The sequence below is a fragment of the Salmo trutta genome, unplaced genomic scaffold (genome assembly GCF_901001165.1).
Source record: "Salmo trutta unplaced genomic scaffold, fSalTru1.1, whole genome shotgun sequence".
In the NCBI taxonomy this organism is placed as follows: domain Eukaryota; kingdom Metazoa; phylum Chordata; class Actinopteri; order Salmoniformes; family Salmonidae; genus Salmo; species Salmo trutta.
In genome coordinates, this window is record NW_021822697.1 from 115,774 (window position 1) to 142,509 (window position 26,736).

A 26,736-nucleotide genomic window follows, 5' to 3' on the forward strand; every position below is an offset into this window, starting at 1 on the left:
ATAAGGGATTAGACAGGTGATAAACCAGGTTACAATGGAGTCTGATGTGGGTAGGGATAAGGGATTAGACAGGTGATAAACCAGGTTACAATGGAGTCTGATGTGGGTAGGGATAAGGGATTGGACAGGTGTAAACCAGGTTACAATGGAGTCTGGTGTGGGTAGGGATAAGGGACATGCCGATGGTGTGGTGGGTAGGGATAAGGGACATGCCGATGGTGTGGTGGGTAGGGATAAGGGACATGCCGATGGTGTGGTGGGTAGGGATAAGGGACATGCCGATGGTGTGGTGGGTAGGGATAAGGGACATGCCGATGGTGTGGTGGGTAGGGATAAGGGATTAGCTGATTGTGTGGTGGGTAGGGATAAGGGACATGCTGATGGTGTGGTGGGATGGTGTGGTGGGTAGGGATAAGGGACATGCTGATGGTGTGGTGGGTAGGGATAAGGGACATGCTGATGGTGTGGTGGGTAGGGATAAGGGACATGCTGATGGTGTGGTGGGTAGGGATAAGGGACATGCTGATGGTGTGGTGGGTAGGGATAAGGGACATGCCGATGGTGTGGTGGGTAGGGATAAGGGACATGCTGATGGTGTGGTGGGTAGGGATAAGGGACATGCTGATGGTGTGGTGGGTAGGGATAAGGGACATGCTGATGGTGTGGTGGGTAGGGATAAGGGACATGCTGATGGTGTGGTGGGTAGGGATAAGGGACATGCTGATGGTGTGGTGGGTAGGGATAAGGGACATGCTGATGGTGTGGTGGGTAGGGATAAGGGACATGCTGATGGTGTGGTGGGTAGGGATAAGGGACATGCTGATTGTGTGGTGGGTGAGCTCTTTTCATGTGTCTCTTTAATAATTCCAAGCCTTCCCACAATGAAGGGCACCTCCCGCTTCATTCCATTCTTCTTTGCGGTCTGCAGCGTCATCATCGGATTGGCTGGGACTCATGGACTCCGCCTTCAGTCCGATGCTAGGCAACCAATCCCTGTCCTCAACGTTGCAGTCTACATCATCAGCATGAGCCTGGCTGGGACTCACGGGTGCACCACAAGCATCCTCCTCTTTCAGCTGGAGTGACCAAGATGTTCCCTGCTCCTCCAATTTAATTGAATCCACATTTATTTCCTCCACACTTCCTGTAGGGTCAGTCCTCTGTGTGTCGAGCATCTTAACGCTCTCTTCTCCTGGGTGAGTTTTTCTCATGTGTCTCTTTAAGTTTCCAGAATCACTCCAAGCCTTCCCACAACGAGGGCAGACGAACGGTTTCTCCCCCGTATGAGTTCTCAGGTGTCTCTTCAGACAGCCGGCCTTTTTGAATCCCTTACCGCATTTAGTGCACAAGTGTGGTTTGAGAAAAACCCTTTCTGACTGGGAAGTAGACACACCACTCTCCCTCTGCTCTGGTGTGTGCCTCTCTAGATCAGATTTCGCCTCCAGTCTGTTGCTAGGCAACCTAGTTTGTCCCTCGTCACAGTCTTCAGAATAATCATCGGCTTGGTTGGGACTCATTGGTGCACCGCTAGCATCCACCAGTATCCTTCTGATGTCCTCTTTCAGCTGGAGTGACCGAGACATTCCCTGCTCCTCCGATTTAATTGAATCCACATGAATTTCCTCCACACTTCCTGTAGGGTCACTCCTCTGTGTGTTGAGCCTCTTAACTATCTCTTCTCCTGGGTGAGTTTTTCTCATGTGTCTCTTTAAGTTTCCAGAATCACTCCAAGCCCTCCCACAACGAGGGCAAACGAACGGTTTCTCCCCCGTATGAGTTCTCAGGTGTCTCTTAAGACAGCCGGCCTGATGGAAGCCCTTTCCACATTCAGAGCACACATGTGGGTTCTTCAGAGGATCACTTGGCGGGTGTTGTGTTTTTATGTGTGATTCCAGTCTTTCTGCAGTTATGAAACTCTTCTTACATTGACCACAACAGTGAGGGTGATCTGTGTGAAAAACTAGCCGGTGATGTTTAAGGCTTGATTTTACAATGAATTGTTTCCCACAATCCGAGCAGTGGTGAGGTTTCACTGTGTGTTGTTTAACAGTATGCCTTCTCATGTGTCTCTTTAAGTTTCCATAATCACTCCAAGCCTTCCCACAACGAGGGCAGATGTATGGTTTCTCCCCCGTATGAGTTCTCTGGTGTGTCTTAAGACTGCCGGCCTGTGTGAATCTCTTTCCGCATTCAGAGCACATGTATGGTTTCTCTCCAGACAGATACAGCAAGTGTCTTTTCAGATTGGTTGCTGTGGTAAAATTCTTCCCACAGTGATCACAGATATGGGAGCGAGGCCTGTTTCCTGAGAGGGTTTTGTGTTGTTCAGCATTAGACGAGCTATGGGATTTCTCTCCTGTCTGTGTTGCCTTGTGTATTTTAAGGCCACTCTGCCCAGGTGTCTTCCTGCAGTCGACAAGCCGCACAGACACCCTCTTCAGACCGCACAATAAGGTGCTACCGGGAGAGGCACGACCCGGGGACTCTGGGAGGGTGGAGGAGGGCCAGAGAGGCTTGTCCTGGAAATCAGAAAAATAGACATGAAATCAAAAATCAGGGTGCAGGGATTTTTCTGCCATTGAAGTCCTGGAAAAACACTTTCAGGGTAAAGGACTAAAACCAGATAGAAAGTATGTAGAAAAGATAACAGACCGATACATGTATCAATAATATAATCTGAGAACTAACAATCATCAAAATAAAAACTAGACAGTCAGGGAGAATAAACAATGCCAAAAACAATTAATTTAGCAGAATTGATTTAGATTTTTTTGTTTGAGCAGAATAACACAGCATTAACCACGGCAAAATGCATAGAGTTCAAGGAAATTAGCTTCAAACTGCAACAAAATCTTCTCTCAGATCCATGGCAGAATACGTAGAAACGCAAAATAATGTTGCTTTAAAAATGTGTTAAAAATCTCTCAGCTCCATGGAGAAATTTGTAGATTTGCAGAAAATTGGCTTAAAAATGCTAAGAATTCTGTACACCGCCAAGATGGGGGCCTCTAAAATCCTGTCCAAAATTCAACTGAGCCAATGGGCCGACCCCGCCCATTGACACACCCCCATGCCGCACCCATTGCCACGCCCCCATGCCACGTTCACCCCCTAAGCCCATTTTTGATCCAGAAAAACCCTTAGTGTGGGTAACGCTCTCCTACCTGTCAAGGAATTTTGAAGTCTCAAGAGTTTTTCCTCGATTACTCTCATCCTCAATTACTCTGCCTCCTTCTCAAAATGCATTGGAGGACAAAGTCCAAGAGGTGGAGCCTCAGTGATTCTCCTCCCAATGCATTTATAAAAAGGAGGTTGGGGAATCAAGGAAAGACTGTTGAGAAACAAAATACATAATGACTGGAAAGTACTCACGCAACTGTGGCTCTCTTGAGCTGACTCCGCCTCCAGTCCATTGCTAGGCAACCTAGCGCCTCCCGCTTCGTTCCATTCTTCTTTGCGGTCTGCAGCGTCATCGTCGGATTGGATGGGAATCATCGGCTCCGCCTTCAGTCCGATGCTAGGCAACCAATCCCTGTCCTCAACGTTGCAGTCTACATCATCAGCATGAGCCTGGCTGGGACTCACGGGTGCACCACAAGCATCCTCCTCTTTCAGCTGGAGTGACCATGATGTTCCCTGCTCCTCCAATTTAATTGAATCCTCATTCATTTCCTCCACATTTCCCTGCTCCTCCGATTTAATTGAATCCACATTCATTTCCTCCACACTTCCTGTAGGGTCAGTCCTCTGTGTGTTGAGCCTCTTAACTATCTCTTCTCCTGGGTGAGTTTTTCTCATGTGTCTCTTTAAGTTTCCAGAATCACTCCAAGCCCTCCCACAACGAGGGCAGACGAACGGTTTCTCCCCCGTATGAGTTCTCAGGTGTCTCTTCAGACAGCCGGCCTGATGGAATCCCTTACCGCATGTAGTGCACAAGTGTGGTTTGAGAAAAACCCTTTCTGACTGGGAAGTAGACACACCACTCTCCCTCTGCTCTGCTGTGTGCCTCTCTAGATCAGACCTCGCCTCCAGTCTGTTGCTAGGCAACCTAGCTCCTCCCTCTTCGTTCCATTCTTCATCACAGTCTACATCATCGGATTGGCTGGGACTCATGAGTGCACTGCTACCCTCCTCCTGTATCCTCCTGATGTCGTCTTTCAGTTGGAGTAACCAAGACATTCCCTGCTCCTCTGATATCATTGACTCCGTATTGTCCCACATTTCCTCCATGACTTTACGCCGTAATAAGCGATGATTCATCCCTTTAACTTCAGAGCCATCTATTCCACAACGTTCACACATGTAGCGTAAATTGTCCTCAGTTAAATTCCATAAACTCTTTTCGATTTCATCCATCAACGTTTCCTTCTCTGAACTCATTTTGTCTTGGCAGAGGTAGAATGTTTCTTGGTTTTAAAAAATCTAGAACAACTGGTTATTGAACGGAGCTGTCACTGATGTGAGGTGTCTCTCTCCTGTGTATTCACAGGTCTCCTATATCTCCCTTCACACTGGGAGCTTTATTTTTTATTTAACCTTTATTTAACTAGGCAAGTCAGTTAAGAACAAATTGTTATTGATAATGACGGCCAACACCGGTCAAACGCGGGCAACGCTGGGCCAATTGTGCGCCACCCTATGGGAGTCCCATTCACGGCCGGTTGTGATACAGCCTGGAATAGAACCAGGGTGTCTGTAGTGTTGACCTCTCGCACTGAGTTGCAGTGTCTTAGACCGCTGCACCACACAGGAAGCTTCAAGAGGTGCTGTTTTGCCAGTCTCTGGCCAAGACACAAGTTATTCCAGGGTGAGCGTTATCTCAGAACACCAGATCTTCTTCCTGTCACCAGAACAGTGGAATCTCTTTGTGAGGTCACCTGTGTAAAAATAGGCAGACATGGTGTAAAGGGCAAGTCGGACGGGATCAGTTTTTACCAAACTGCCCCCTGTAATTTATTTGTATTTTTCCTCATTCAAACTTGACCGTTATGATGGAAGCCTGGAGGCTGTTCTAGGCGTGCAGATATTTCAACTTGTCTATGGATAGCCTAATATAATATTGACTTGCTTTAAGATCGGAGAAAATCAAAATAATATCAATAAGAACCATGAACTATATGCAGACATCTATTTAAAACTGTTGTATTTGGCCATTTATCAATTCATTGGCACAATATCATGCGCTTAATCTTTTAAAAAGAGAAATAGGCGCCAGGAAAGTTTATATATGACAAAAAAATATAACTTATCTGTAGGCTCTGTACATAGCTAGCACTGCACAGCCTTGTTCCCATGTTCTTACCCAAACTGCAAGCAGCACCTGTTAAACGCTGTAATACCCTTCAAAACACAGTGATGTCGATTCGCTCAGAATAAGTACTATCAGAGGATCTTGGAGTTTGCCAAAAAAAAGAACTGTAGGTTTTTCCGGCTAGAATTATTATTCTCCCTCCATGTGAAAATGACTGGACATGGCAGATTCGCACGGGACAAAAATTAGGTTAGTTGAGTTTGTGCTCGTGCGCATAATTACTTTTCCCGATCTCCCCCAGTAAAACAAATCCCGTCCTAATAGGGACAAAAGCCATTTGTACGGTCAAATATGTAGTGACATTCTATTTCTGTCAAGTCCATCAAATGTTTAAATGTTCTATATTTTACCGTCACTATTTCATGTTTACTTAATATAACAATATAGTAGAACAATATTAGTGGTCTTTATTAACATTTAAATTGAAAGGTTTCCACAATGAGGACTTTTATTTTGAAGGTTACAATTTTGAATTTTGGAAGCTAACTAGCTAGCTAAATAACATAACAGGAACATTAGGTACAACAGCTCATTAATTATATGTAGAGTCCCCTGCCTGTTCTTACCATACAGAAATAAAATGACAATTGTTTTCTGTATCGTCTGTTTGAGCAGAGATTCACATTAGTTAGCAGGCGCTATTGAGCAGCTAGCTACCCAACTAAAAAAGTAGCATTCTGAAGAGCAGGTACATAACAGTAACTAAGTTATGCAACCCTAACGACTAGGTAACTACATCGTTTGAACAACCCCGATACCTGATGCTTTACTGACCAGCTGTATTCCAAAATTGCCCCATTCTTGCTTCAATCAAAGAAGAATGGCGTCCACCATCTTTTGTATTGACACCGTTGTGAAACGGGCAAGAATAACCAGAGATACCTTTATGGAGATGAGAAACTCCAGTGTAATCGTGTTAACCACCATTGTGTACGTTGCCCGTGCTTCGTCAATGGCCCGCGTGGTGCATTCTGGGGGAATATTGGACACCGCACTCACTCTTTCTGGAGGTGAATGGGAGTGTATTGGGCTCCAGCTCAAAAACCCAACCTTAGCATGAATTACGTGAACAAGAAGTACAACATTCAACATTTTTATCGGGGTGTGAGAATTCACTTGTTCGCTGTAATATCGTTTGCTTAAAATCCATGACATTACGTACTATTGAGGAAAATAGGCAGGTGTCTCGACCCTGACTTTTAAGAAGGAATTGCGTGCCGATTCGTTTTTACAACCACGTGACGCAGCATGACAGCGTGAGCACATTGGTCGACGTTCATGGCAGATGTCGAAAAAGTACCCAGTTGTCATACTTCAGTAAATGTTAAAATACCTGAATAGAAAAGTAGAAGTCACCCAACCCAATAAAATACTACTTGAGTAAAAGTCTAAAAGTATTTGGTTTTAAATATACTTAAGTATCAAAAGTAAAAGTATAAATCATTTCAAATTCCTTATATTAAGCAAACCAGAGAGCACAATTGTCTTGTTTTTTAAACGTATGGATAGCCAGGGGCACACTCCAACACTCAGACATCATTTACAAAAGATGCATTTGTGTTTAGTGAGTCTGCCAGATCAGAGGCAGAAGGGATGACCAGGGACGTTCTCTTGATAAGTGCATAAATTTGACAATTTTCCTGAACTGCTAAGCATTCAAAATGTAATTGGGTGTCAGGGAAAATGTACGGAGTAAAAAGTACATGATTTTCTTTAGGAATGTAGTGGAGTAAAAATGCAAGTTGTCAAAAATATAAATAGTAAAGTAAAGTACAGATACCCCAAAAAACGACTTAAGTACTTTACACCACTGCATATTGGTCGACATTTATTTCCAGCTGAGATTCCTATGTTCTCATTCTCTAATAGCTCTGGAATAACTAAGCACTTCCGTGTCACGAGTTTTGGAATCTTTCAGAATAAGAGTCTTGTCCTGTATACTTTGTAAATTAATAATTTGTGCGAAAATAAATGGAAAATGTGAACAGTTGTTGATATTTAAATGGTCAACAATGTTTTTTTTCTGTGTGTACTCTGATCATTTATTGGACTGTACATAACTGCCTGTATGTTGTGTCGCAGTAAAAGGGGATCCATTCTACCCAGGAGCATTTCTACCAAATCCACAGAGTTTACACCCCGAGGAGCGTTGCTGCTCATTTTGCGGCTCTTAAAGCGGTTGCAGTGAGCAGGTAAAATCACTGGGGCCAGTAAAAAAGCCATATTGCAACCTATGTTGTGATAATTGCGTTGATTGCTCTATAACCCATTCATTCATACTCCACCGGGACATACAATAAGGCCAAGATGAAAAAAAGACAACAGTCTCACAATAATATACTCAACAAAAATATAAAAGCAACATGCAACAATTTCAAATATTTTACAGAGTTATAGTTCATATAAGAAAATCAATCAATTGAGCCACATGGTGGTCCCGTGTGGCTCAGTTGGTAGAGCATGGTGTTTGCAATGCCAGGGTTGTGGGTACAATTCCCACGGGGACCAGTACGGAGAAGAAAAAAAAATGAAATGTATGCATTCACTACTGTAAGTTGCTCTGGATAAGAGTGTCTGCTAAATAACTAAAATGAAATAAATTCATTAGGACCTAATCTGGATTTCTCATAACTGGGCAGTCATGGGTGGGCCTGGGAGTGTGTATGCCCACCCACTGGGGATCCAGGCCCACCCACTGGGCAGCCAGGCACAGCCAATCAAAATGAGTTTTTCCCCACAAAAGAGCTTCATTACAGACAGAAATACTCCTCAGTTTCATCAGGTGGCTGGTCTCAGATAATCCAGCAGGTGAAGGTCCTGGGCTGGCTTGGTTGGACTGGTCTGCGGTTTTGAGGCTGGTTGGACATCACAGGAGGTTGGTGGCACCTTAATTGGGGAGAACGGTCTCGTGGTAATGGCTGTAGCCGTTCTGGACATTATTATAAGCCGTTCTCCCCTCAGCAGCCTCCAGTGTTTGACATACTGCCAAATTCTCTATAACAACATTGGCTGAACACCTTCTTCGCTCACTTTGAGGATAATACAGTGCCACCGACATGGCCCGCTATCAAGGACTGTGGGTTCTCCTTCTCCGTGGCCGACGTGAGTAAGACATTTAAGCATGCTAACCCTCGCAAGGCTGCCGGCCCAGATGGTATTCCTAGCCGCGTCCTCAGAGCAGGCGCAGACCAGCTGGCTGGTGTGTTCACAGATATATTCAATCTCTCCCTATCCCAGTCTGTTGTCCATGCTTCAAGATGGCCACCATTGTCCCTGTACCTAAGAAAGCAAAGGTAATTGAACTTAATGACTATCGCCCATTAGTACTCACCTCTGTCATCATGAAGTGCTTTGAGAGACTAGTCAAGGATTATATCACCTCCACCCTACCTGCCACCCTAGACCCACTTCAATTTGCTTACTGCCCCAATAGATCCACAGACTGACTATGCAATCGCCACCGCACTGCACACTGCCCTGTCCCATCTGGACTAGAGGCATACCTATGTAAGAATGCTGTTCATTGACTATAGCTCAGCATTCAACACCATAGTACCCTCCAAGCTCATCATCAAGCTCAAGGTCCTGGGTCTGAACCCCGCCCTGTGCAACTGGGTCCTGGACTTCCTGACGGGTTGCCCCGAGGTGGTGAAGGTAGGAAACAACATCTCCACTTTGCTGATCCTCAACACTGGGGCCCCACAAGGTTGTGTGCTCAGCCCCCTACTGTACTCCCTGTTCACCCATGACTGCGTGGCCAAGCACGCCTCCAACTCAATCATCAGGTTTGCAGACGGCATAACAGTAGTAGGCTTGATTACCAACAACGATGAGACAGCCTTTCAGGGAGGAGGTGAGGGCTCTGGGAGTGTGGTGCCAGGAAAATAACCTCTCACTCAACATCAACAAAACTAAGGAGAGGATCGTGGACTTCAGGAAACAGCAGAGGGAGCACCCCCCCATCCGCATTGATGGGACCGCAGTGGAGAAGGTGTAAAGCTTCAAGTTTCTCGGCCTCCACATCACGGACAAACTGAAGCGGTCCACCCACACAGACAGTGTGGTGAAGAAGGCACAACAGCGCCGTTCAACCTCAGGAGGCTGAAGAAATTTGGCTTAACACCGAAAACCCTCACAAACTTTTACAGATGCACAATTGAGAGAATACTGTCGGGCTGTATCACCGCCTGGTTCAGCAACTGCAACTGCATCGCCCACAACCGCAAAGCTCTCCAGAGGGTGGTGCGGTCTGCCCAACGCATCACCGGTGACAAACTACCTGCCCTCCAGGACATCTTACGCAACCCTGCACATTAGAGGCTGCTGCCCTATATACACAGACTTGGAATCTCTGGCCACTTTAATAATGGAACACTAGTCACTTTAATAATGTTTAAATAATGCTTTACTCATCTCATATGTACATACTGTATTATATTCTACTGTATTTTAGTCTATGCCGCTCTGACATTGGTCGATCAAATATTTATATATTTCTTAACTCCATTCTTCTACTTTTAGATGTGTGTGTATTGTTGTGTATTGTTAGATATTACTGTACTGTTGGAGCTAGGAACACAAGCATTTAGTTAGATATTACTGTACTGTTGGAGCTAGGAACACAAGCATTTAGTTAGATATTACTGTACTGTTGGAGCTAGGAATACAAGCATTTTGCTACACCCGCAATAACATTGCTAAATATGTGTATGTGAACAATAAAATTTGATTTGAAAACGGTTATCTCCGAAAATATAGAATTTGTAGATAATTGGCCCTCTTTCTGGGACTCACCCACAAACAGGATGAAGCCTGGCCTGCTGAGGAGTGACGGACTCCATCCTAGCTGGAGGGGTGCTCTCATCTTATCAATCAACATAGACAGGGCTCTAACTCGTCTAGCTCCACACTGAGATAGGGTGCAGGCCAGGCAGCAGGCTGTTAGCCACCCTGCCAGCTTAGTGGAGTCTGCCACCAGCACAGTGTAGTCAGCTCAGCTATCCCCATTGACACTGTGTCTGTGCCTCGATCTAGGTTGGGCAAAACTAAACATGGCGGTGTTCGCCTTAGCAATCTCACTGGAATAAAGACCTCCATTCCTGTCAGCAGTGATGAATTCATGAACTTCATTGACGAAAAGATCATGATCATTAGAAAGCAAATTACGGACTCCTCTTTGAATATCTCGGAAGCTCAGTTGTCCTGAGTCTGCACAAAACTGCCAGGACCTAGGATCAATGGAGACACTCAAGTTTTTGAATCCTATATCTCTTGACACATTCATGAAAATAGGCATGGCCTCTAAACCTTCAAGCTGCATTCTGGACACTATTCCAACTAAACTACTGAAAGAGCTACTTCTTGTGCTTGGCCCACCTATGTTGAACATAATAAACGGCTCCCTATCCACCGGATGTGTACCAAACTCACTAAAAGTGGCAGTAATAAAGCCTCTCTAGAAAAAGCCAAACCTTGACCCAGAAAATGTTTTAAAAAAAACTATTGGTCAATATATTGAATCTACCATTTCTCTCAACATGTTTTGAAAAAGCTGTTGCACAGCAACTCACTGCCTTCCTGAAGACAACTAATGTATATGAAACGCTTCAGTCTGGTTTTAGACCCCATCATAGCATTGAGACTGCAGACATGAAGGTGGTAAATGACCTTTTAATGGCGTCAGACCAAGGCTCTGCATCTGTCCTCGTGCTCCTAGACCTTAGAGCTGCTTTTGACACCATCGATCACCACATTCTTTTGGGACGATTGGAAGCCTTAATTCGTCAACTCTGACAAGTTCTTGCCTGGTTTAGATATTATCTGTCGGAAAGATATCAGTTTGTCTCTGTGGATGGATTGTCCTCTGACAAATCAATTGTAAGTTTCGGTGTTCCTCAAGGTTCCGTTTTAGGACCACTACTGTTTTCACTATATATTCTACCTCTTGGTGATGTCACTCAGAAACATAATGTTAACTTTCACCGCTATGCGGATGACACACAGCTGTACATTTCGATGAAACATGGTGAAGCCCCAAGTTGCCTACCCTGGAAGCCTGTGTTTCAGACATAAGGAAGTGGATGGTGGCAAATTTTTCACTTTTAAACTTGGACAAAACAGAGATGATAATGCTAAGTCCCAAGAAACAAAGCAACGCGGAGTGCCTGGACACAGACCTTAGCCGTGGTATATTGGCCAAAAACCTCAAACCCCTGAGGACCCTTATTGCTATTATAAACTGGTTACCAATGTAATTTGAGCAGTAAAAATACATGTTTTTTCATACCCGTGGTATACGGTCTATTATGAACTGGGTGGTTCGAGCCCTGAATGCTGATTGGCTGATAGCTGTGGTATATCAGACCGTATACCAGGCACTCCGCGTTGCTTCGTGTATAAGAACAGCCCTTAGCTGTGGTATATTGGCCATATACCACACCTCCTCTGGCCTTATTGCTTAATTATAACAACGTTTTTACATCAGCAGATGTCAAAAAGTGCTATACAGAAACCCAGCATAAAACCCCAGACAGCAAGCAATGTAGATGTAGAAGCACGGTGGCTAGGAAAAACTTCAGAGAAAAGCAGGAACCTTGGAAGAAACCTAGAGAGGAACTAGGCTCTGAGGGGTGGCCAGTCCTCTTCTGGCTGTTCTGGGTGGAGATTATAACAGTACATGGCCATTAAGGCCAGATTGTTCTCCAAGATGTTGAAACAGCCCTTAGCCGTGGTATATTGGCCATATACCACACCTCCTTTGGCCTTATTGCTTAAATATACCACAGCTGTCAGCCAATCAGCATTCAGGGCTCGAACCACCAAGTTTATAATTACATTTGATTGATTGTCAGAAAAACGTGTCTGTTTTGGGTCTGCTTGTGTTGATGTCCTGCAGTAGCTAGCTTGCTAAATCATCCCATTCCTAAGCCATGGATGGAGATGGGGATTTGGACTTCTGGTTTTGACATAATTATCTGTACAGGCCAAAGACTATGACGGTGATTTCTGATCTAATCATAAATTCATATATTGTTCCACTGGCTTGAGATGATTGAAGTTACAATATGTAGCCTAGATGTAGCCTAGTAGGCTCACATTAGCTAGCTAGCTAACTTAGCTGGTTCATTGTTGCCCATGCCAGATTAGCTAGCTAGTTAGCTAATTTAGCTGGTTCATTGTTGCCCATGCCAGATTGGCTAGCTAGCTAACTTAGCTGGTTCATTGTTGCCCATGCCAGGAAGTTAGGCTTGCAAGTGTTTTAGCAAGGTAGCCAATGAGAGCAAAAACTAAAAGTGTACTGTATAACAGAGCCATAGACCGTTTAGCCAACAGGAAAGAGATGAGGATGGCATTGGCTTTCAACTAGTCTACAAGTAGGGTGAGGCAACATTGTTTGTTTTTTTACTTGTGCACACACACACACACGTGATGTTCTTCTAACCTTGTGGGGACCTAACATTAATTTCCAATCAAAATCCTATTTTCCCTAAACCTAACCCTTACCGTAACCCTAAACCTAACCCTTACCGTAACCCTAACCCTAACCCTTACCATAACCCTAACCTTAACTCTAACTTTAACCCTAACCCTAACCCTTACCATAACCTTAACCCTAACCCTTTCCATAACCCTAAACCTAACCCTTACCGTAACCCTAACCTTAACCCTGGCCTTAACCCTAATCCTAACCTTAACCCTAACTCTAACCTTAACCCTAACCCTTTCCATAACCCTAAACCTAACCCTTACCGTAACCCTAACCTTAACCCTAACTTTAACCCTAACCCAAAACCCTTACCGTAACCCTAACCTTAACCCTTACCATAACCCTAACCCTTACCATAACCCATAACCCTAAACCTTACCGTAACCTTAAACCTAACCCATAACCCTTACTGTAACCCTAACCCATAACCCTAACCCTTACTGTAACCCTAACCTTAACCCTTACCCTAAACCTAACCTCTAAGCTTAAAATAGCCTTTGTCCTCATGAGTGAGAGTTTTCCTTGTTTTACTATTGGGGACTTTTGGTAATTTAGGTCCCCACAAGGATAGAAGAACAAATCCACACACACACACACACACACACACACACACACACACACACACACACACACACACACACACACACACACACACACACACACACACACACACACACACACACACACATCAGTACCATGGACAGCCGCATGATATTTAGCAGGAAAGGGGGATAGCTAGTCAGTTGTACAACTGAATGCCTTCAACTGAAAGGTGTCTTGAGCATTTAACCCAACCCCTCTGAATCAGATGATTGGACTAAAATGTTTTTGGTATCATTAAGTTTATTTTCACTGTATTAAACTAAGCATATGTAGCCTAGTTGATTTGATGATGTTTAAATGTTTAAGTTGAAATGGTGCTGGAAAAGCAGAGGCAGTGCTCCTGTTGTCTTTGTTCTGACTTGCAGTAACTTCGTGGTTCTCAATCAGTAATTGTTTAGTAAACTGTTGAAAACATGAATTTGCTTGACCATGCTGTGGGTCATGTTGACCTAACTGTTTGTACCATGCAGTATGTGCTTGACCATGCTGTGGGTCATGTCGACCTAACTGTTTGTACCATGCAGTATGTGCTTGACCATGCTGTGGGTCATGTTGACCTAACTGTTTGTACCATGCAGTATGTGCTTGACAATGCTGTGGGTCATGTCGACCTAACTGTTTGTACCATGCAGTATGTGCTTGACCATGCTGTGGGTCATGTCGACCTAACTGTTTGTACCATGCAGTATGTGCTTGACCATGCTGTGGGTCATGTCGACCTAACTGTTTGTACCATGCAGTATGTGCTTGACAATGCTGTGGGTCATGTCGACCTAACTGTTTGTACCATGCAGTATGTGCTTGACCATGCTGTGGGTCATGTCGACCTAACTGTTTGTACCATGCAGTATGTGCTTGACCATGCTGTGGGTCATGTCGACCTAACTGTTTGTACCATGCAGTATGTGCTTGACCATGCTGTGGGTCATGTCGACCTAACTGTTTGTACCATGCAGTATGTGCTTGACCATGCTGTGGGTCATGTCGACCTAACTGTTTGTACCATGCAGTATGTGCTTGACCATGCTGTGGGTCATGTTGACCTAACTTTTGGTTACATGCAGTATCTGCTTTGTGGCCTTCACCGGACAGATGTTGCTCTCCTGTTTTGTGATGACAAACACGTGTGTCGTTTATACTTAACAAAAATATAAATGCAACATGTTAATGTTTTTGGTATTGTTAAGTTTGTTTTCACTGTATTAAACATGAGCTAAAAAATAAAAGATACCAGAAATGTTGAATATGCACAAAAAGCGTATTTCTCTCAAATTTTGTGTACAAATGTGTTTATATCTCTGTTAGTGAGCATTTGTCCTTTGCCAAGATAAAACATCCACCTGACAGGTGTGGCATATCAAGAAACTGATTAAACAGCATGATCATTACACAGGTGCACCTTGTGCTGGGGACAATAAAAGGCCACTCTAAAATGTGCAGTTTGTTCGCACAACACAATGCCACAGATGTCTCAAGTTTTGAGGGAGCGTGCAATTGGCGTGCTGACTGCAGGAATGTCCACCAGAGCTGTTGCAAGACAATTTAATGTTAATTTCTCTACCGTAAACTATGCCATATACAAAAAATATTCAACAATATCTATATTCAAGTCAAAAACAGCAGTAGCAACAATATTGCAGAACATAATAAACCATCTTGATTGGAGCCAGTCAAACTACTGTATTCTCAGACCAGTGATTCACAATATAGGCAATAGCAACAGCTCTCCCTGGTGGCCAGATACAGACATTGAAGAGGGTCCCATTTCAAATCAAATCCAATTTTATTGGTCACATACACGTGTTTAGCAGATGTTATTGCGGGTGTAGCGAAATGCTTGTGCTTCTAGCTCTGACAGTGCAGTAATATCTAACAAGTAATATCTAACAGTTTCACAACATATACCCCAAATACACGTAAATCTATGTAAGGAATGGATTAAGAATATATATACATATGTCAGAGCGGCATTGGACTAAGATACAGTGGCATAGTATAGAGTACAGTTTACACATATGACATGAGTAATGCAAGATACAGACATTAAAGTGGCTAGTGTTTCATGTCCTTAAAGTGGCCAGGTATTCCTAATCTATGTCTATAGGCAGCAGCCTCTGATGTGCTAGTGATGGCTGTTTAGCAGTCTGATGGCCTTGAGATTGAAAAACAGCTTCTGTCTCTCGGTCCCAGCTTTGATGCACCTGTACTGACCTCACCTTCTGGATGATAGCGGGGTGAACAGGCAGTGGCTCGGGTGGTTCATGTCCTTGATCTTTTTGACCATCCTATGGCATCGGGTGCTGTAGGTGTCCAGGAGGGCAGGAAGTTAACGAGTTTTAATGACTCCAACCTAAGTGTATGTAAACTTCTGACTTCAACTGTATGTATTTATGTAAAAGAATAGTGTAATGTGTCTATATCTCTGTAATTATATATGATTATTTGTAACTATTTCACTGTTCCAGTGGGTCTGAAGTTTACATACACTAAGTTAACTGTGCCTTTAAACAGCTTGGAAAATTTCAGAATATTATGTCACGGCTTTAGAAGCTTCTGATAGGCTAATTGACATCCTTTGAGTCAATTGGAGGTGTACCTGTGGATCTATTTCAAGGCCTACCTTCAAACTCAGTGCCTCTTTGCTTGACATCATGGGAAAATGAAAAGAAATCAGCCAAGACTTCAGAAAAAAGAAATTGTAGACCTCCACAAGTCTGGTTCATCCTTGGGAGCAATTTCCAAACGCCTGAAGGTACCACGTTCATCTGTACAAACAATAGTACACAAGTATAAACACCATGGGACCACACAGCCGTCATACCGCTCAGGAAGGAGACGCGTTCTGTCTCCTAGAGATGAACGTATTTTGGTGTGAAAAGTGCAAAACAATCCCAGAACAGCAGCAAAGGACCTTGTGAAGATGCTGGAGGAAACAGGTACAAAAGTATCTATATCCAGAGTAAAATGAGTCCTATATCGACATAACCTGAAAGGCTACTCAGCAAGGAAGAAGCCACTGCTCCAAAACCGCCATAAAAAAGCCAGACTATGGTTTGCAACTGCACATGGAGACAAAGATCATACTTTTTGGAGAAATGTCCTCTGGTCTGATGAAACAAAAATAGAACTGTTTAGCCATAATGACCATCGTTATGTTTGGAGGAAAAAGGGGGAGGCTTGCAAGCCAAAGAACACCATCCCAACCGTGAAGCACGGGGGTGGCAGTGTCATGTTGTGGGGGGGCTTTGCTGCAGGAGGGACTGGTGCACTTCAAAATAGATGGCATCATGAGGCAGGAAAATGATATGGATATATTGAAGCAACATCTCAAGACATCAGTCAGGAAGTTAAAGCTTGGTTGCAAATGGGTCTTCCAAATGGGCAATGACCCCAAGCATACTTCCAAAGTTGTCAAAATGGCTTAAGGACAACAAAGCCATGGTATTGGAGTGGCCATCACAAAGCCCTGACCTCAATCCAATAGAAAATTTGTGGGCAGAACTGAAAGAGTGTGTGCGAGCAAGGAGGCCTACAAACCTGACTCAGTTACACCAGCTCTGTTAGGAGGAATGGGCCAAAATACACCCAACTTATTGTGGGAAGCTTGTGGAAGGCTACCCGAAATGTTTGACCCAAGTTAAACAATTTAAAGGCAATGCTACCAAATACTAATTGAGTGTATATAAACTTCTGACCCACTGGGAATGTGATGAAAGAAATAAAAGCTGAAATAAATCATTCTCTACTATTATTCTGACATTTCACATTCTTAAAATAAAGTGGTGATCCTAAGACAATTTTTACTAGAATTAAATGTCAGGAATTGTGAAAAACTGAGTTTAAATGTATTTGGCTAAGGTTTATGTAAACTTCAGACTTCAACTCTGTCACGGGTGTCGTAGGGTGTAGACCAAAACGCAGCGGGAAAATGTATACTCATCTTTTTATTTAGTGAAGAAGGAAAACAAACAACGTATTCAAAAAACAAACGAACTGGACAGTCTCATCAGGCATACAGCAAAACAAGAAACAATCTCCCACAATTCCCAAAACAAACACACTCCTAAATATAGGACCTTCAATCAGAGGCAACGATAGACAGCTGCCTCCAATTGAAGGCCCCAATCCCCATTACCAAAACAGAAATACAAATGCCGGATGCACCTTACAAAAAACCCCACAAAAATAAACCCCTAAACTAAAGGGAGGGAAGGGAGGGTGGCTGCCGTCACCAACGGCTCCTGTGCTACACCCCTCCTCCCCAAACCTCCTACAGTGGAGGTGGCTTAGGCTCAGGCCTTAATCCCCTACCTGACCAAACCACACACACCTCTGCCTGAGGCCAGTCACTGAAGACCCTGGACTGTACTCTGGGAGCTCCGGGGTGGAGGACGACTCTGGGAGCTCCGGGCTGGAGGACGACTCTCCTGGTACCGGACACTCTGGACGAGGCACTGTTACCGGACACTCTGGACGAGGCACTGTTACCGGACACTCTGGACGAGGCACTGTCGTCGGAAGCTCGGGACTGGGCTGATGCACTGAAAGCCTGATGCGTAGGACTGGTAGTGGAGGTACCAGACTGGGGACACGCACCACAGGACTAGTGCGGGGAGCAGGAACAGGACAAGTTGGACTGGGCTGACGCACTGGAAGCCTGGTGCGTGGTGCTGGTTTAGGAGACTCCAGACTATGGATACGCACCTCAGGGTCAGCACGAGAAGCAGGAACTGGATACACCGGGACATGGGTAAGCACTGGAGGTCTGGAGCGCACCTCTTGCTCAACCCGTCCTGGCTGGATGGAAATAGCAGCACTGCACAAGCGGAGTGCTGGTACAGGGCGAACTGGGCTGTGCAGAGGCCTGATGGTTGCCGTGCGTAGAGCAGGCGTAGGGTAGCCTGGGCCTAGGAGGCGCACTGGTGGCCAGATGCACTGTGCAGGCATCCTCCTACCAGGCTGGATGCCTACTCTAGCACGGCACTTGCGAGGGGCTGGGATCGCTCGCACCGGACTGTGCGTGCGCATGGGCGAGAACGTGCGCACTACCGTATACTCCGGCACTCTCCACTCCAAATGCTTCCCATAATAAGCACGGGGAGCTGGCTTAGGGCTCACCCTTGGCCCAGCCAAACTACCCATGTGCCCCCCCAAAAAAAATGATTGGGGGTGCCTCTCATGCTTCCCCATCGGCGCGTACAAATCTTCATACCGGCGCCGCTCCGCCTTGGCTGCCTCTATCTCCTCCGGTGGGCGACAATATTCCCCATCCTGGTGCCATGGTCCAGCCCCGTCCAGAATTTCCTCCCATGTCCATGATTCCACTGGGCTCTGTTGCTGCTCCCTCCTCCGCTGCTTGGTCCGTGTTTGGTGGGAGATTCTGTCACGGGTGTCATAGGGTTTAGACCAAGACGCAGCGGGAAAATGTATACTCATCTTCTTTTATTTAGGACAAAGAAGGAAAACCAAAACGTATACAAAAACACAACGACGATTAACAGTCCTGTAAGGCATGAAGCTATACACGGAAACAATCTCCCACAAAATCCCATGCCAAACACATACCTATTTATAGGACCTTCAATCAGAGGCAACGATAGACAGCTGCCTCCAACTGAAGGCCCCAACACCAATTAACTAAACATAGAAATACAAACGCCTAGACAGAACATAGAAATAAACTAACATAAAACAATAACCAAAACCCTGGACTAATAAATCAAATACCCATCTACATACATAACCACCCCGAACCATATAAACCAAATACCCCCTCTACATGAACACATACACAAACACACCCTGAACCACATAAAACAAATACCCCCTGCCACGTCCTGACCAAACTATAAGAACAAATAACCCCTTTACTGGTCAGGACGTGACAGTATGTAAAAAATAGTGTAATGTGTCTACATGTAGTTGGTGTGAAATGGCTAGCTAGTTAGCGGGGTGTGTGCTAATAGCGTTTCAATAGCGTCACTCGCTCTGAGAACTTCAAGTAGTTGTTTCCCTTGCTCTGTAAGGACTGCGGCTTTTGTGGAGCGATAGGTAACGATGCTTCGAGGGTGTCAGTTGTTGATGTGTGCAGAGGGTCCCTGGTTCAAGCCCAGGTAGGGACGAGGAGAGGGACGGAAGCAAAACTGTTACATTGGTGCCATGACCTGGATCACTGGTTTGTTTTATTGGTTGTGTGGCGCATTGGCACAGAAACCTGTTGGTGGAAAATCTGTTATACCCTGATGAAGACAGCTTGTCTGTCCAAACGTTGGTTATACAATTATTGCATCTGAGCTCCTAGAGTGTAAGGATCTCCTTTTCTTTTTCAAGGTGGAAAATCTGTTGCATATATTTTATATAATTAGAAATATTGCATAAAAATGTTGAAAATCAAATTTCCGCCTGGCTGATCAGCCGGATCCGACCGTAGTGTAATGCAGGGAGAGTGAACTTGTCTGTGATGGTCGGTGAACCCGCAACCTTCTGGCCTGTAGCCCTGCGTGGCGTCGACTGTGCCACAAAAAGCATCCTGAAGTGGCAAAGTCGACATCATATTCATAAACACAGGGTCACTACAGTTGTTATTTGTGGTCGTAAACATTATTTTGTGTTAATTCTATGAGGGGGGTGTTCAATTTATTTTACAGTACAAGGGAAGGGTCATGTGAAAATATTTGTAACTTTGGGGAGGGGGGTGATTTCTTTTTATGACACCTTGAGTTGGACCCCCCCCCCCCCACCCCCCAGGAAATGTCAATCTGTCCCTAACTGGCCGTAATGATTTGAGAGACAAAAAATGCTCATTGTGCAAATGTATTTATGTTTTCAATAAATATTTGGAGACTAAATATAGTTGACATGTTGCCAACAGTCTAACCAACACCGCATGTGTCGGTTTTGTTGCTAAACAACCAATCTGTCTATTTAGGCAAGTCAGAAACATGTTCAGGTCTTGTGTTGAAGCAACGTTTTAATTATCAATGGAAATACTCCAAAAGAAGCAAAGTACTAAAAAGTATAAAGACATTTTCCTGTCAAAATGTAACAAGTACTTTTTGGTGTTTGCGACATTCAACATATAGAAGACCAGCAAGGGGACTCTAAGCATCACATGTCCTCACTGTCAGCATTCCTAGAAATGGAACAGGGAGGACACTTGAATCAGATTGGTGACATTTGACCTGGTCAAAACAGTTGAGTTTTGTCCCAATTAACTTTCATAACCTAGCCTGGTGGAACCAGCCTGACCGCTGCGTTTACCATTCCTATTCCTGACAGAGACAGGCTGAATTTGTGCCTCCGGATGTTTCTTCATACTGCTCAACTGGGCAAAAGCTTTATCGCACATGTAGCACTGGAACGGTTTCGCTCCTGTGTGGGTCTGCCGGTGGTTCTTCAGGACATTCCCGTCAGCAAACCTCCTCCCGAAGTCAGGGCATTGGTACGGCTTCTCTCGTGTGGATTCGCATGTGGTCATTGCAGTGGCTATTACTTCTGAATCTCTTGTCACAGTAAGTACAGCAGTAAGGCTTCCACCCGCATGAATCCGGAGATGAAGTTTTAAACTTCCTGTCAGAGAGAAACTCTTCCCACACTGAGGGCAAAGGTAAGGCCTCTCTCCAGTGTGTATCCTCTGATGAACCAGTAAGTTACTTTTAATGGAGAAGGTTTTGCCGCATCGGGTGCAGTGGACCCAAATTGTAGGCGGCTTATGGTAGAGAAATCAACATAACATTCTCTGGCAACAGTTCTGGTGGTCTTTCCTGCTGTCAGCATGCCAATTGCACGCTCCCTCAAAACTTGAGACAACTTTGATGTTTTGGAGCTGGACTTTTACTGTCCCCAGCACAGTGTGCACCTGTGTAATGATCATGCTGTATAATCAGTTTATTGATATGTCACGGATTATCTTGGCAAAGGAGAAATACTAACTGGGATGTAAACAAATTTGTGCACCAAATGTGAGAGAAATAAGCTTTTTGTGCTCATGAAACATAGGACCAATGTTGCGTTTATATTTTTGTTCAGTATAGAATTACACCGGTCATGCCAATATTGATTAATAATAAACAATATAATAATTTCTGTCCTCACTCAATTTTGATGTTGTACTACATGCACATTGCCTGTGACGCTTCAACCCCAGGTTATGCTAGGACCCCAGGTTATGCTTGAACCCTTGGTTATGCTTGGATCCTAGGTTATGCTTGAACCCTAGGTTATGCTTGAACCCTAGGTTATGCCAGGACCCTAGGTTATGCCAGGACCCTAGGTTATGCCAGGACCCTAGGTTATGCCAGGATCCTAGGTTATGCCAGGACCCTAGGTTATGCTTGAACCCCAGGTTATGCTTGGACCCTAGGTTATGCTTGGACCCTAGGTTATGCTTGAACCCTAGGTTATGCCAGGACCCCAGGTTATGCCAGGACCCCAGGTTATGCTTGGACCCTAGGTTATGCTTGGACCCTAGGTTATGCTTGGATCCTAGGTTATGCCAGGACCCCAGGTTATGCTTGGATCCTGGGTTATGCTTGAACCCTAGGTTATGCTTGGATCCTAGGCTATGCTTGGACCCCAGGTTATGCCAGGACCCTAGGTTATGCTTGGACCCCAGGTTATGCTTGGACCCTAGGTTATGCTTGGACCCTAGGTTATGCTACGACCCCAGGTTATGCCAGGACCCTTGGTTATACTAGGACCCTAGGTTATACTAGGACCCAAGGCTATGTATAATCCTTCTTACTCATAAAGATCTACTCCAACAATACATTTCTGTCACCATTTTTATTAACTCTAGTTGGGTTCGGCAATAAATTCAAATGGGCAACATATCTAAACATCAACAGTAAATACAAAAACTCCCGGGCTAAAATGTGAACTCAACTTGAATGGGGAGCCGAGCAGAATCATTTCAGTTTGAGACAGAAAAAATATGATTTGTTATACATACAAGATACTATCCTGGGTACCAGTCTAGATGTGCTTACATTCCACACAGTATCCATTTTTATAATTCTAATATGCCAAACATGGCATGGAGAGTGGAATGTTAGCACAAAACAGGATAACAGGATACCCACATTTGTCATTTAAAATGAACTGGTCATGGTGGTAAGATTGCTGACAAGTCTTTTAAAACCAGAGATCAAGAAGACATCTGATCCAATGCCTTCAGATGGCCCTAATGAGAGGAAGTCGGTGATACAAAGTTGTATTTCCAGCTGTTTGTCTTTGGTAACTTCAGTCACCTGGTCCCAAATCCCTCCCGAGAACTGCCAACATGGAAAGGTGAGGGCCAAAGGGACGTGGTGGGTAAGTATTAGGGACGGACTGATTGTGTGGTACGTAGGGATTCCTGACAGAGACAGGCTGAATTTGTGTCTCTGTATGTTTCTTCATACTACGCAACTGGCCAAGGCTTTATCGCACAGTGTGATTATGGCTATGTGTCTCCTGATGTTTCTTCAGACTGGTCAACTGGGCAAAGGCTTTATCGCACATGCGGCACTGGAACGGTTTCTCTCCTGTGTGGGTCCGCCGGTGGTTTTTCAGGACATTACTGTCAGCAAACCTCCTCCCGCAGTCAGGGCATTGGTACGGCTTCTCTCCAGTGTGGATTCGCATGTGACTATTGCAGTGGCCCTTCCTTGTGAATCTCTTGTCACAGTAAGTACAGCAGTAAGGTTTCTCACCAGCATGAATCCGGAGATGAAGTTTTAAACTCCCTGCCAGAGAGAAACTCTTCCCACACTGAGGGCAAAGGTAAGGCCTCTCTCCAGTGTGTTTCCTCTGATGAACAAGTAAGTTACCTTTATTGGAAAAGGTCTTGTCACACTGGGAGCAGTGGACCCGGCTAGGGTGGGTCCGTAGATGATCCTTTAGAAGAGCCTTGGTAGAGAATTTCTCCCCGCAGTGGGGGCATGGAAGAGGGTCTTGATGCCTTTGGATGGGACCCAGTGTCTCCCCCTTGTGGTTCTCCTGGTGATGCCGTTGTAACGTTTTTGTGTGACGAAACTTCATCCCGCACACCAAGCAGTGGTAGGGTTTCTCTTCTGTGTGAGTTCTGATGTGTTTCTTTAAATTTCCACGATCACTGTAACTGTTTCCACACTGAGGGCAAACGTACGGTTTCTCCTCAGAATGAATTCTCATGTGTCTTTTAAGACTGGCGGCCACAGGGAATCCTCTTCCGCATTCCAAGCACACGTGTGGATTCTTCAGAGGATCAGTTGGCGGGTGTCGTGTTTTTGTGTGTGATTCCAATCTTGCTGCAGTTATGAAGCTCTTCTTACATTGATCACAGCGGTGAGGGTGTTCTGTGTGAAAAACCTCCCGGTGATATTCAAGGCTTTGTTTTCCAATGAATTGCTTCCCACAATCAGAGCAGAGGTAAGGTTTCACTGTGGGGTTCCCTGTGTGTTGTTTAACAGCATGAGATCTCATGTGTTTCTTTAAGTTTCCAGAATCATTGTAGTCTTTCCCACAACGAGGACAAACAAACGGTTTCTCCCCAGTATGAGTTCTCTGGTGTCTCTTAAGATTGCCGGCCTGCGTGAATCTCTTTCCACATTCAGGGCACATGTACGGTTTCTCTCCAGACAGACACAGTAAATGTGTTTTCAGATTGGTAGCTGTGACAAAATTCTTCCCACAGTGATCACAGATATGTTCAGCATTAGACGAGCTGTGGGGTTTCTCTCCTGTCTGTGTTGTCTTGTGTATTATATGGCTACTCTGCCCAGGTGTCTTCCTGCAGTCGTCGAGCCGTACAGACACCCTCTTCAGACCGCACAATAAGGCGCTGCCGGGAGAGGCACGACCTGGGGACTCTGGGAGAGGGGAGGGGGGTGGTGGAGGCTTGTCCTGGAAATCAGAAAAATAGAGAATCAGGGTGAGAAACGTACTCGTACTTGTCAAGGAATTTTGAAGTCTCAAAAGGTAGCCTAGTGGTTAAGAGCATTGGACCAATAACCGAAAGGTTGCTGGTTCGAATCCTCAAGCCGACTAAAAAGTGAAAAATCTGTCAATGTGCCCCTAAACAAGGTACTTAACCCTAATTGCTCATGTTTGGGGCGGCACACAATTGGCCCAGCGCCGTCCGAGTAAGGGTTTGGCCGGGGTTAGGCCGTCATTGCAAATAAGAATTTGTTCTTAACTGACTTGCCTAGTTAAATAAATGTAAGTCTCTCTGGATAAGAGCGTCTGCTAAGTGACTAAAATGTTTACAAAAAAAAAGTTATCTCAAAGGTCTTTCCTTGATTCCCATCATCTTTGATTACTTGGTCTTCTTAAAATACATTGGAGGATAAAGTCCAAGAGGAAAAAACTCTGATATTCTCCTTCAATGCATTTATAGGAGGTCAAGGAACCAAGAAAAGACTGTTGAGAAACAAAACACTTTCTGACTGGGAAATACTCACGAAACTGTTCCTCTCTGGAGCTGACTCCGCCTCCAGTCCATTGCTAAGCAACCCAGCTCCTCCCTCTTCATTCCATTCTTCATCGCAGTCGACAGCATCATCATCACATTGGCTGGGATGCAAGGGCTCCGCTGTCAGTCCGTTGCTAGGCAACCAATCCCTGTCTCCCTTGTTGCTTTCTTCATTGCAGTCTACATCGTCGGATTGGCTGGGACTCATGAGTGCACTGCTACCCTCCTCCTGTATCCTCCTGATGTCGTCTTTCAGTTGGAGTAACCAAGACATTCCCTGCTCCTCTGATATCATTGACTCCGTATTGTCCCACATTTCCTCCATGACTTTACGCCGTAATAAGCGATGATTCATCCCTTTAACTTCAGAGCCATCTATTCCACAACGTTCACACATGTAGCGTAAATTGTCCTCAGTTAAATTCCATAAACTCTTTTCGATTTCATCCATCAATGTTTCCTTCTCTGAACTGAGTGGATTCATATTGTCCTGCTTGTGTGGCAACAACGACAATGCAGTCAATGGCAGGACTTTAGAGTACCTGTAAAAAAATATGTATACATCAAAACACTCATCTGTAATTTCATGTCATTATTAGCTGAAATGTAAAACATAACCATCCGTTTTAAGATCAGCCTGGAACTTGGCCATTGCTCTGTTAGCATGAGTTAGCTGGCTAGCTAGTTACTGTACTTAGCTATTATATTCATGTTGTGTAGGGGACCCAAATCAATCCCAACATTGGAGTAAATCAGTCGGGACGTAACTAGCAAGCATAATAAACCCAATAGCTGTTGTAGCGTGGACTGTAAGATTGAGTTTATTTTACAGTCCACGCTACAACAGCTATAGCTAGATAGCTAGCGGTGTACAAAGCAGCTAACGTTATCGGAGCTAGCTAGATCAGCGTGGGCTAACTTAGCTAGCTATCCATGTGGACCTAGCCAGCTAACGACTACATGGTTCTGGCTATACCTATCTACAAAGCAAATATAATTTCGCTATATACGCATAGAAATACCTGATTACTCTAAATATATTTTATTATATGGTCTGTGACTTTCCTTCCGATGTGTTCTGATGTATACCTTTTGACCCCGGGGAGCATGTCGATGTCATTTCCGGTATGGTAATAAGAAATCCTTCTAAATAAAAGCCCTTATTTCAAGACTTGACATTTCCTCAAACCTTCACACCCACTTCATCCCTTCTCTTTCTTCCGATGAATGATTGGATAAGTTGTACCAGACAGTAGAAGCTAGCTCCTCATTAAATGACCGAACCATGTTAACAACAATCACCTGTTTATTAGGTGGACATGATAAAGACAACACAAGGCATCATGTGATTACAGTCAACACTAGTGCACTGCCAGCAGCTGTACCGAGGACCAGGGGTGAAAGGAGATTCAATTTGTTACCTGTATGAGACCTACCATGTTTTTTTACTTGTCTATTCATAGAATGACATATAGATGCATAGATTACACATAGTGAAAACATGTTTTTAGAAATGTGTTCAAATTTATAGAAAATTAAATACTGAAATATTTTGTTTACATAACTATTCATACCCCTGTGTCAATACTTTGTAGAAGCACCTTTGGCAGCGATTACAGCTGTGAGTCTTTCTGGGTAAGTCTCTGAGAGCGTTCCACACCTGGATTGTGCAACATTTGCCCATTATTCTTTAAAAAATTCTTCAAAATCTGTCAAATTGGTTGTTGATCATTGCAAGACAACCATTTTCAGGTCTTGCCATAGATTTTCTTATACGTTTAAGTCAAAACTGTAACTCGGCCACTCAGGGACATTCACTGTCTTCTTGGTAAGCAACTCCAGTGTAGATTTGGCCTTGTGTTTTAGGTTATTGTCCTGCTGAAAGGTGAATTCATCTCTCAGTGT

At 44.5% G+C, this 26,736-nt stretch overlaps 2 protein-coding genes across 8 annotated transcripts; both read right to left on the bottom strand.

Annotated features, from left to right (window-relative positions):
- Positions 1 to 26,025, bottom strand: LOC115183742 (zinc finger protein 883). Of its 7 annotated transcripts, none has more exons than XM_029744829.1 (4): positions 25,921 to 26,025; positions 25,287 to 25,373; positions 3,373 to 4,360; positions 1 to 2,519 (listed from the first exon to the last, which is right to left on the bottom strand). In XM_029744829.1, exons 1-4 carry the CDS (start codon positions 25,938 to 25,940, stop codon positions 858 to 860), a joined length of 2,757 nt encoding a protein of 918 aa, XP_029600689.1. In that variant the 5' UTR covers positions 25,941 to 26,025; the 3' UTR covers positions 1 to 857. The 7 variants fall into 7 exon arrangements, with proteins under 7 accessions (XP_029600689.1, XP_029600690.1, XP_029600691.1 ...); XM_029744830.1 differs by having other exon boundaries at positions 3,373 to 4,347; positions 25,274 to 25,373; XM_029744831.1 differs by having other exon boundaries at positions 25,854 to 26,025.
- Positions 141 to 818, bottom strand: LOC115183726 (early nodulin-75-like). Its single transcript, XM_029744798.1, has one exon. It carries the CDS (start codon positions 816 to 818, stop codon positions 141 to 143), a length of 678 nt encoding a protein of 225 aa, XP_029600658.1.
- Positions 26,026 to 26,736: the final 711 nt, after the last annotated feature.